Consider the following 12,247-nt stretch of genomic DNA (forward strand, 5'->3'; position numbering starts at 1 on the left):
TTTTAAGTTTATATTTCCCTTTTGTTCCTTACCCTAATGTAAACATCCAAAGAAAATAAATCTAAAAGTTATAAATTCAAAGAATGATACAAAACCTTCTGCCTTTTATCACAGCTACTATGCCAAAGTCTGAAGAGAAGAGAGATGCTGGTACCTTAAGCAGCGAGTACTGACAGCTGGCTATCACCAGGCAGAACTGGAAGACCCAGATATCTCTGAAGAAGCCTTGTATAAGAAGAATGGATCCCAAAAAAGCCACAAGAATAGCCAAGATGACAGCTAACACATTTTCCAGGATCTCACGATTTCTGTAGACAGAAAAAAATTATCTTTAAGTACATGATCAATGTAAGAAATAAATCAGAGTGAAAAGGGGGAAGACATCCATATGGGGTTCATATTATATTTGCTATGATGTTTGCTTTTTTCCCTCTCTCCTAGGTTTGAACAAGGCTTTGGCTCATACTGAAAAAGCATGCCCGGTTGAGATAAAAAGCTAGCACACATTCTTTAAAAACTTTTTATTTATTTTTAATTAGAGGATAATTGCTTTATAATATTATACTGGTTTCTATCGTATATCAACATGAATCAGCCTCAGGTCCTCAGCCATATGTCCGCTCCCTCTTAAACCTCCCTCCCCCCTCCCCCCTACCTCATCCCACTAGGTTGTCACAGAGCACCGGATCTGAGCTCCCTGTGTCCTACAGTGAATTTCCACTGGTTATCTGATTGTACATATGCTGATGCGTACGTTTCAATGCTACTCTCTCAATTCGCCCCACCCTCTCTTTCACCCACAGCGTCCACAAGTCTGTTCTCTTTCAGTGTCTTCACTGATACTCTGCAGATAGGTTCACCAGTATCATTTCTCTAGATTTCATAAATATGCGCTAATTTATGACATTTGTCTTTTTCTGACTTACTTCATTCTGGATAACAGGCTCTAGGTTTATCCACCTAGACTTCCCTGGTGGTTCAGAGAGTAAAGCGTCTGCCTACAATGCGGGAGACCCGGGTTCGATCCCTGGGTCAGGAAGATCCCCTGGAGAAGGAAATGGCAACGCACTCTAGTATTCTTGCCCGGAAAATCCTATGGATAGAAGAGCCTGGTAGGCTACAGTCCATGAGGTCGCAGAGTCAGACATGACTGAGCAACTTCACCTTCACCTTATCCACCTCATTAGAACTGAGTCAAATGTGTTTCTTCTTACGGCTAATATTCCATTGTTTATATGTACCACAACTTCTTTATCCATTTATCTGTCAATGGACATCTAGGCTTCTTTCAGTCGCTCAGTCGTGTCTGACTCTTTGTGACCCCGTGGACTGCAGCATGTGAGGCCTCCCTGTCCATCACCAACTCCTGGAGTATACTCAAACTCATGTCCATTGAGCTGGTGATGCGATCCAGCCATCTCATCCTCTGTCATCCCCTTCTCCTCCTCCCTTCAATCTTTCCCAGCATCAGGGTCTGTTCAAATGAGTCAGCTCTTCGTATCAGGAGGTCAAAGCATCAGTCCTTCCAATGAATATTCAGGACTATTCTCCTTTAGGATGGACTGGTTGGATCTCCCTGCAGTCCAAGGGACTCTCAAGAGTCTTCTCGAACACCACAGTTCAAATGCATCAATTCTTCGGCGCTCAGCTTTCTTTATAGTCCAACTCTCACATCCATACATGACCACTGGAAAAACCATAACTTTGATTAGATGGACCTTTGTTGGCAAAGTAATGTCTCTGCTTTTTAGTATGCTCTCTACGTTGGTCATAACTTTCCTCCCAAGGAGCAAGCATCTTTCAATTTCATGGCTGCAGTCACCATCTGCAGTGATTTTGGAGCCCCCCAAAATTAAATCTGTCACTGTTTTCACTGTTTCCCATGAAGTGATGGGACGAGATGCCATAATCTGAGGTTTCTGAATGTTGAGCTTTAAGCCAACTTTTTCTCTCCTCTTTCACTTTCATCAAGAAGCTCTTTAGTTCTCCACTTTCTGCCATAAGTGTGGTGTCATCTGCGTATCAGAGGTTATTGATACTTCTCCCAGCAATCTTGATTCCAGCTTGTGCTTCATCCAGTCCAGCGTTTCTCATGATGTACTCTGCATATAAGTTAAATAAGCAGGGGGACAATATACTGCCTTGGTATACTCCTTTCCTGATTTGAAACCAGTCTATTGTTCCATGTTCAGTTCTAACTGTTGCTTCTTGACCTGCATACAGATTTCTCAGGAGGCAGGTCAGGTGATCTGGTATTCTCATCTCTTTCAGAATTTTCCAGTTTGTTGTGATCCACACAGTCAAAGGCTTTGGCATAGTCAATAAAGCAGAAATAGATGTTTTTCTGGAACTCTCTTGCTTTCTTGATGATCCAATGGATGCCAGCAATTTGATCTCTGGTTCCTCTGCCTTTTCTAAATCCAGCTTGAACATCTGGAAGTTCACAGTTCACATACTGTTGAAGCCTGACTTGGAGAATTTTAAGCATTACTTTGCTAGTGTGTGAGATGAGTGCAATTGTGCAGTAGTTTGAGCATTCTTTGGCATTGCCTTTCTTTGGGATTGGAATGAAAACTGACCTTTTCCAGTCCTGTGGCCACTGCTGAGTTTTCCAAATTTGCTGGCATCTTGAGTGCAGCATGTTCACAGCATCATCTTTTAGGATTTGAGAAAGCTCAACTGAAATTCCATCACCTCCACTAGCTTTGTTCGTAGTGATGTTTCCTAAGACCCACTTGACTTCATATTCCAGGATGCCTGGCTCTAGGTTGGTGATCACACCATCCTGACTATCTGGGTCATGAAGATCTTTTTTGTACAGTTCTTCTGTGTATTCTTGCCACCTCTTCTTAATATCTTCTGCTTCTGTTAGGTCCACCATTTCTGTCCTTTATTGTGCCCACCTTTGCATGAAATGTTCCCTTGGCATCACTAATTTTCCTGAAGAGATCTCTAGTCTTTCCCATTCTATTGTTTTCCTCTATTTCTTTGCATTGATCACTGAGGAAGGCTTTCTTATCTCTCCTTGCTATTCTCTGGAACTCTGCATTCAAATGGGTATATCTTTCCTTTTCTCCTTTGCCTTTTCCTTCTCTTCTATTCACAGCTATTTGTAAGACCCCCTCAGACAACCATTTTGCCTTTTTGCATTGCTTTCCCTTAGGGATGGTTTTGATCCCTGCCTCCTGTACAACGTCACAATCCTCCGTCCATAGTTCCTCAGGCACTCTGTCTATCAGATCTAATCCCTTGAATCTATTTGTCATTTCCACTATATAATCGTAAGGGATTTGCTTCAGGTCATACCTGAATGGTCTAGTGGTTTTCCCTACTTAGAGAAGGGAATGGCAAACCACTTCAGTATTCTTGCCTTGAGAACCACATGAACAGTATGAAAAGGCAAAAAGACAGAAGAGTATGAAAAGGTTGCTTTCATGTCCCAGCTATTGTAAATAGTGCTGTGACGAACTCTGGGGTACATGTGTCTTTTTCAATTATGGTTTTCTCAGGGTATATTTCCAGTAGTGGGATTGCTGGGTCATACAGTAGTTTTATTTCTAGTTTTTTAAGGAATCTGCATACTCTTCTCCATAGTGGCTATATCAATTTGCATTCCCACCAACAGTAGCACACATCCTTATGTGCAAATAAAGCATGCAACAGAGAACTGTGAAGTTCTAATTATAATACATAATATAGTTTTAATTTCCATGTTTAACTTTACTCTTAACATCTGCTTTTCTGTCAAATTTGTTGCCAAATAACTATAACTAACTTGAATGCCAAATAAAGGAAATATACAAAGATATAAGTTTGAAAAAAACTCAAAGGAGGTTCTAGAAAATTAAAAAGCTATTTATATGACAAGGTTTGTAATCAAGTTTTGATACTAACTGGTTTCATTTCCAATGTCTAAACTACCTGAAATAATCTTACTTAAACTTACTTAAAATATGAGCTTTTACATATGATGAGAATGAAGGTAGTGATAAAGACCATCAATATTGCCTCTATCAAAGTTTCTGAGACAGTTCTATATTTTACTAAACTGACCCTGTAGAAGAAGCAGTATGATGTCCAAGATACTACATACAGCAATTAAAATGATTTCTGTAGATAATGCCAAAAAAAGAACTATTTGTCTTCTCAGGGAACTGCTACTCACAAAATGTTAAATATGTGCTAAAAGTCTTGATTTTAAAGAACATTTATTGACACGGGAACATGTTCAGTACATCGCTATACAAAAAAAGCAGGACATAAAACTGTAGGAAGATATAAGTTCTACTGCTTAAGAAAATACACCCTATATCAATATAATGGTTCTCTCAGGGTGGAAGGATTGTGGCTGGTCTCTGACTTAAAGCCTTTCTATGTATTTCATAAAAAATTGCATTTATAATCATAAAAATAGTTTCATTTGTTTTTATTCAGTCAACGCCCTATTTATAATGATCTATTGAAAAAATAAAATTCATAAACATCTCTGTACCATTTCACTTGATAGTTCTCCCAGATGAAAACAAGTGCAACAGTATTTTCAAAATCAATAAACGGAACACTGGCATCTCTTCTTTTGTTCTTATGGGGCAGATGCGGAATTTCAGATTTGCTGAGCCCAGTGATTCCTGTCAACCCTGCTTCTCTACATTCTGCCACATCGTTGGTCTCTGAACATGTGTTCTCCTTTCAGCTTCTTTTCAGCTTTCAATTTTGAAGAATCCAATTTATCAATCTGTTTTTTCATTGATCCTGTTTTTTATGTCACATCTGAGCAATTTTGCCCAAGGCCACAAATCTTTTCTATGTTTTGTTTTTTTCTTAATTTTATATTTTAGACTTTACACTGAGGTTTATGATCCATTTTGAGTTAATTTTTATAATATGATGCAAGGTAAAGAAACAAGTTCTTTATTCCTTTTTTTTTTTTGCACAGAGAAGTCCAGTGGTTCCAGCACCGCTTGTTGAAAAGTCTATCCTTTTCTGATTTGGGATATTATTTTGACAGTCTCTAGACCTGAAGAGTTTTCCTTATGGGAAGGTGTTTAACTACAATGCCCATTTATTTGATAGGTATTGTATTTCTTAAGTATTATTTACATATTTCTTTCAGAGTGAAATTTGATAATTTCTATCATTCAAGAAATTTGCTCTTATTTACATATAACTGCTCATAATATTCTATTATCTGTTTATTACTTGTAGAATCTATAATGATTTTCTAGCTCACATTCCTACTATAATATCCTAGCTCACATATCCTGATTTTTAACATTGTTTTTGGTCCTGATCATCCTGGCTAGAGTGTATTAATTTCATTGAGGTTTTGGTTTCCGTGACTTTTCTGTCTTCTGCGTCCTCAGTGACTTCTGCCTTGCTCTTTACAATTTTCTGTCTTCTGAATACTTAGGTTTGACGTGTTCTTCTTTTTTAAAGTTTCCTAAAGGGAAGGTAAAGGCACTGAATTGACTTTTCTTCTTATTCAGTGCTATAAATTCTTCCAAGTACTGTGTTAACAACATCACAAAAATTCTGGTAAGCTGTGTTTCATTTTTATTCAGTTTAAAAATATTTTCTAATTTACCTCTTGATTTTTCCTTTGATTTGTGAGTTATTCTGATGTATCTAGCTTTCAAATATTTAGGAATTTTCCAAGGTTCTTTTGTTACTGATTTATAATTAACTTCACTACGGTCAGAGAATATACTACATAGAACTTGAATCCTACGTTTGATCCTTATACTATGGCCTAGAATACAGCTTGATAAAAGTTCAAGTGTGCATGGAAAATAACATACGTTTTGTTGTCATGAGTGAAGTTTTTCCTAAATGCCTATCAACTTAGGTTGGTTGACAGTATTGTTCAAATTTACTATTTCCTTATTGATTTTCTACACTTGTTCTATCAATTACTGAAATAGGTATATAGGCTTAGATGGTAAAGAATCTGCCTGCAATGTGGGAGACAATGTGCCTGCAAGGTTCAATCCCTGGGTTGGGAAGATCCCCTGGAGAAAGGAAAGGTTACCCACTCCAATATCCTTGCCTGGAGAATTCCAAGGACAGAGGCTACAGTTCATGAGATTGCAAAGAGTCAGACATGACTGAGCAACTGACACTTTCACTTTCATTTTGAATTCAACTACAATTGTGAATTTATCCATTTCTCCTATTTCTATCAGCTTTTACTTTGTAGCACTGTTTAGATGTAGAAACATTTAGAATGGTTAAATCCTATGGATTAACTAACCCCTTATCATTATACAACCACCTCCTTTTATCTTGGAGTAAAAAGAACATTTTCTTTGCTCTGAAATCTACTTTGTCTGATATTAATTCAACTATTCCAACTTTAATTTGATTAGTGTTAGGATGATCTATCTTTTCTACCTTTATATTTAAAGTGCATTTCTTATGGGCAGCAAAGAATTGAGTCTTAATATTTTCTCCAATTTCACAATTTTCCCAACTATCACCTTGTCATTTATCTTGTGTCAATTTGTTTTTGATTTCTTTTTCTGCCTTATTTTAGATTAAGAGAATAATTTTTGTAAGTCTATTTTATCTCCTTTATTTTTTTAACTTACCAGTTATAACTCTTATTATTTTAGTGGTTGCTTTGGGGTTTAAAGTACACATTTTATAACAGTCTAACTCAAATAAACTTAAATCAATTCACACATAGTATAAGAAACTTATAGTAGTATACTTTCAAATGTCCTTTCCTGGCCTTAATGCTATTATTATCATGAAATTTACTTATGTTATAAATCAAAAAATATATATCATTATTATTTTTGTTTAAACATCCAATTATGTCTCAAAAAGATTAAATTAGTAAGAAAAAATCTTATATATTTATTTAAGTAGTTAACATTTGCATTCATCTTTTGTTTCCTTAGGTAGCTCCATATTTCCAGTTGGTATTATCCTTCTGCCTGGAAGAAATCTGGTATTATATTGTACTGTGGATCTGCTTGAAAAAAATTCTTCCCAGTTTTTTCTAGTCTGAAAATATCTTTACTTCATCCTGGTTTTTGCAGTTTTGCTGGCTACAGAATTCCAGGTTGAGCTTTTTCTCCCTTCAGTACTTTAAAAATGCTGCTCTATTATCTTATTTGGATTTTGTTCAACAATAAATCTGATGTCTTCCTTATCCTTGTTCCTCTATACAAACTGTATCTTTTTCCTTTTGAAGTTTTAAAAATTTTATTATTGGTTTTGAACAACTATGTGCCCTGCTATAGTTTTTCCACGTTTCTTGTACTTGAGGTTCAAGGAGATTCTTCAATAATTTTCATCAAATTTGGAAAGCTTTCCACCATTAACTTCCTCAAAATTTTTTTTCTCTCCTTCTCTCCCAGAGCATACTTTCATTTTGTATGTTCTTTTTGTTGAGGAGAGGAAGGGAGGAGAATTCTTCTTTTTCTTTTGTTTCACTTTCAATAGTTTCTACTGCCATGCTTTCAACTTCATTAATATTTTTCTTCTGTAATGTCTAATCTACCATTAATCTCATCCACTGTATTTTTCACCTGAGACATTTTAGTTTTCATCTGCAAGTTCAATTTGGGTCTTTTTTTTCTTTGCATCTTCCATATCTCTACTTAACTTTTATTAACATGCAAAGTATAGTTATAACTTTTAATGTCTTTGCTAATTCTAATATCAGTGACAGCTAAAGGCTGGTTTCTACTGACTCATTTCCCTCGTTATAAATCATGTTTTGTTATTTCTTTGTATGCTTGGTACTCTCTGGATGCCAGAGCTTGTGAACTTCAACTATTTACGTGGTGAGAATTTCTGAATTTCTGTAAATCTTCTTGAGCTTTGCTATGCTACTTGGAAACAGTTGGATCCTTTCAAGTCTTGCTTTTACAACTTGCTAGGTGGGTCTGGAACAGTGTTCACACTAGGGCTAAGTACTCCCCACTTCTAAGGAAGGATTTTCCTGAGTACTCTACATAATGCACCATAAAATATGAATTATTATGAGTTTCTTCAATCCAGCGGGTGAGGACAGGCACCATTCCCAGCCCTGTGTGCCAGGCACTGTGCCTCTATTTCTTTTACATGATTCTCTCCCCAGGGTTAGTCTCCTCATACATTCTCTTACCAATACTCTGCTAAATAGTGAGGAGATCCACTACACGTCTCTGAGGTTCTCTCTGAGCAGTGATCCTCTCTCTGATGTTCTGTCCCACAGAATCAACCTGCTCTAGTCTCCCTGGACTCTTAGCTCTATCTCCTCAACTCAGGAAGTCTGCTGGACTCTACTTTAGGATCACAACCCGGAAACTCTCTTTAGGTGGTAAGCTGGGCAATTGCAGAGCTCACATAACTTTCTTCCTATCTCTCAGGAATCACCATCTTTTTCTGTCTTATCTCCCGTGTCTTGAAAACCACTGGTTCATGCATTTTATCTGTTTTTCATTGTTTCAGGTGGAAGAGTAAGTCCTGTATTTTTTACTCCACGTCAACTAGAAGCAGCATTTGGCCACCAAGTTCATAACTAACTACTGCTGTTTACTATTAAGACTAGTGATAAGAAGTAGGGAAAGAAACGTCCTCTTATACCTTTTATAATAAGAGTCAATGTAATATGTATAACCTCATGGCCATTAACACCTCATATTCTCTGGCTTTTAAAGACAGTTGCATGATTCTTAATGACAAAAATTATTTCTAAACTAGAGAACACTTTCCAACATGGAAACCAAGTCAAATACTCAATGGGTAATTTGAAACGTTTCAATTTAAAAGTAAAATCTACATTCTCACCTATCAAACAGGGCCAAAAGTGTGAGTCTGTCAAAGTTAATGCCAATCCACAGCTGAGGCAGGATCCAAAAGCGATAATAGTGTTTAACTTTGTGAGCAGCTTCTTCTGTTGAACCGTACGTAGCTGCCAAATCAGGGCTTAGGTCAATGTCTTGTTGTTCCAATAAATCTGTGTCGATGGTCAATAGTCTGTTCAGTCGGATCTGTGGAAGAGAAAGCTAAAAGAAAATCAGCACTGAATGGCTTAAAATATCTTTAATCAAGTCATGATTCAAAGGCTACCCAATCAGTTTGCAGATTATCAAAACCACTTTAATTCTCTATACTAATCCACTCCTGTGGATACTTTATGATGGCATCACCGACTCAATGGACATAAGTTTGAGTGAACTCTGGGAGTTGGTGATGGACAGGGAGGCCTGGCGTGCTGTGATTCATGGTGTCGCGGAGAGTCGGACACGACTGAGCAACTGAACTGAACTGATGATCATTAGAAACTACAGAAGGTGACAAAGGAAGAAAACTACAACAAAGCAAATCAATTGATAGAGCTTTTGGAAAGATTTTATTAGGAAATATTTTAAATTTTAGCATTTTATGGCTGTATAGCTGGTGGATCCATTCCATGACCTACAGAGAATGATTAGTGGTGTTCGCCTCCCTGTCCCTTCTCTTCTCTCATTAAGCTGTGAAACTCACTACTATGTTAAATCTAAGCTCCTCTGCACTGGATTCAATGCCTTCAACTCTCAATTCTTCCTACACTCTCTTAACATCGTTACTGCTGTTTTCAAATCCCTCCCATAAGCATTTATTTTTGTTTTGGCAGACTGCTCAGCTGAGGCCATACAGGATATCACCACATTACGTTTCTTTCAGCTTCAACTCATTCATTCACCTGTTCACCAGTTTCTCCTTCCTCTGAAAGAATCAAAAGTTGACTACATCTAACATAGCACTAGCCAGAACTGTGCTATCTCAAGGCTCTCACAACATTTAATGGTGGAAAATACTATGTCATTTAACACAAAGGACTTGAGCAAACAGATTATAATTAATCCGTTTGGCAGTAAATTTACCTAAATATCTCTTGTATACTGCTTATAAGGATTTCATCTACTTTATTTTTCTAACCTCAGTATATACATCTTTATATATATCACACAAAGACAATGCTATATTTGTTATCTTTTTAAAATATACCCACTGTATCTTTTACGTTTTTTTTTCCAATAGAGCAATAATGTCACTAAGCTCTCCACTCAAACATACACACACACAGAGACATACACATTGATATAAAAATAACTAATAGCTAACCAACAGTGAGATAAGTACCAAATCAGTTAGCTATGTACCAAAACCATAATATTCAAAGTGAACTTTTAAAACGGCACACCTAGATTATGACACTGGTGAGTAAATAAGACGTTTACAAACCCTCAGAAGTATAATTATGCATTCATATATAGCTAATCCAACTTTATGGTGTTTTACATTTATTTCTTAACAAAGGACTTATGAGAAGAGATCCATTATGGAACAGCAAAGGTGATTTTCCATGGCTTTCAACAAAATCAATATTATGTAACCTCATCATTTTTCTGCTTTACATAACTACTTAATCTGAAAATATATCATTTTATAAAAATAAAGGAAAACCTACCACATCATGTGGATAAAATCGAACTGAGGTAGAACTGGATACATGAGAATCCGTGTCACTAAAATAAAATGAAAAACACTTTAGGGAATAAACAGCTTGTCAAGTAGTAGAAAGAAAACTAAATGTATGAACAATTATATGATATTTACACTGTCTTTACTTTTCCATGTAAACTTCAAAACACAAAGTCAAATTTTCCTAGGGTTGTGATAAGGCGCATAGCCTGTGGGTCAGAGTATCTATATTCAAACCTCTTCCTCACCTGAATGAGATCTTGGACAGTTATCTAACCTTTTAAAACCTCAGTTTCCTCACAGGAAAAGAGTACTTCTAGCACAAAGTTGGGTGGCCCTACACAGCATGACTCATAGTTTCAATGAGTTAGGCAAAGGTCATGTTTCTGAGAGTTCTGACAAAATGTGGCCTAGTGGAGAAGGGAATGGCAAAGCACTTTAGTATTCTTGCCTTGAGAAACCCATGAACAGTGTGAAAAGGCAAAATGATAGGATACTGAAAGAGGAACTCCCCGGGTCAGTAGGTGCCCAATATGCTACTGGAGATCAGCAAAGAAATAACTCCAGAAAGAATGAACAGATGGAGCCAAAGCAAAAACAACACCCAGTTCTGGATGTGACTGGTGATGGAAGTAAAGTCCGAAGTTATAAAGAGCAATATTGCTTAGGAATCTGGAAAGTTAGGTCCATGAATCAGGGTAAATTGGAAGTGGTCAAACAGGAGATGGCAAGACTGAACAACAACATTTTAGGAATCAGCGAACTAAAATGGACTGGAATGAGTGAATTTAACGTAGATGACCATTATCTACTACTGTGGGCAAATCCCTTAGAAGAAATGGAGTAGCCGTCATAGTCAACAAGAGTCCGAAATTCAGTACTTCAATGCAATCTCAAAAATGACAGAATGATCTCTGTTTGTTTCCAAGGCAAACCATTCAATATCACAGTAATCCAAGCCTATGCCCCAACCAGTAACGCTGAAGAAGCTGAAGTTGCACAGCTCTATGAAGACCTACAAGACCTTCTAGAACTAACACCCCCAAAAGATGTCCTTTTCATCATAGGGGACTGGAATGCAAAAGTAGGAAGTCAAGAAACACCTGGAGTAACAGGCAAACTTGGCCATGGGAGTACAGAATGAAGCAGGGCAAAGGCTAATAGAGTTTTCCCAAGAGAACTCACTGATCCTAGCAAACACCTTCTTCCAACAACACAAGAGAAGACTCTACACATGGACATCACCAGATGGTCAATACCAAAATCAGATTGATTATATTCTTTGCAGCCAAAGATGGAGAAGCTCTACACAGTCAGCAAAAACAAGACCAGGAGCTGACTGTGGCTCAGATCATGAACTCCTTATTGCCAAATTCAGACTTAAACTGAAAAAAGTAGGGAAAACCACTAGACCATTCAGATATGACCTAAATCAAATCCCTTATGATTATACAGTGGAAGTGACAAACAGATTCAAGGGATTAGATCTGATAGACAGAGTGCCTGAAGAACTATGGACTAAAGTTTGTGATGTTGTACAGGAGACAAGGATCAAAACCATCCCCAAGGAAAAGCAATGCAAAAAGGCAAAATGGTTGTCTGAGGAGGTCTTACAAATAGCTGTGAATAGAAGAAAAGTGAAAGGCAAAGGAGAAAAGGAAAGATATAAGCATCTGAATGCAGAGTTCCAAAGAATAACAAAGAGAGATAAGAAAGCCTTCCTCAGTGATCAATGCAAAGAAACAGAGGAAAACAATAGAATGGTAAAGTTTAGAGATCTCTTCAA

General features: G+C 37.1%; 1 protein-coding gene across 5 annotated transcripts in view; it reads right to left on the bottom strand.

The window, feature by feature from the left end:
- PCNX1 (pecanex 1) overlaps positions 1-12,247 on the bottom strand; it is a 187,112-nt gene that overhangs the window by 78,499 nt on the left and 96,366 nt on the right. For 3 of the 5 annotated variants that reach the window (XM_055436674.2, XM_055436673.2, XM_055436676.2), the window contains 3 exons: positions 10,448-10,505; positions 8,782-8,999; positions 155-308 (listed from right to left, as the gene is read on the bottom strand). In XM_055436674.2, coding sequence (XP_055292649.2) covers positions 155-308; positions 8,782-8,999; positions 10,448-10,505 — 430 coding nt within the window. The remainder of the gene's footprint in view (positions 1-154; positions 309-8,781; positions 9,000-10,447; positions 10,506-12,247) is intronic. The other 2 variants (XM_055436675.2, XM_055436678.2) reach the window with 1 other exon arrangement.

This window comes from Moschus berezovskii, chromosome 9 (assembly GCF_049115385.1).
Source record: "Moschus berezovskii isolate FMDL1 chromosome 9, NW_MosBer_1.0, whole genome shotgun sequence".
Taxonomy (NCBI): Eukaryota; Metazoa; Chordata; class Mammalia; order Artiodactyla; family Moschidae; genus Moschus; species Moschus berezovskii.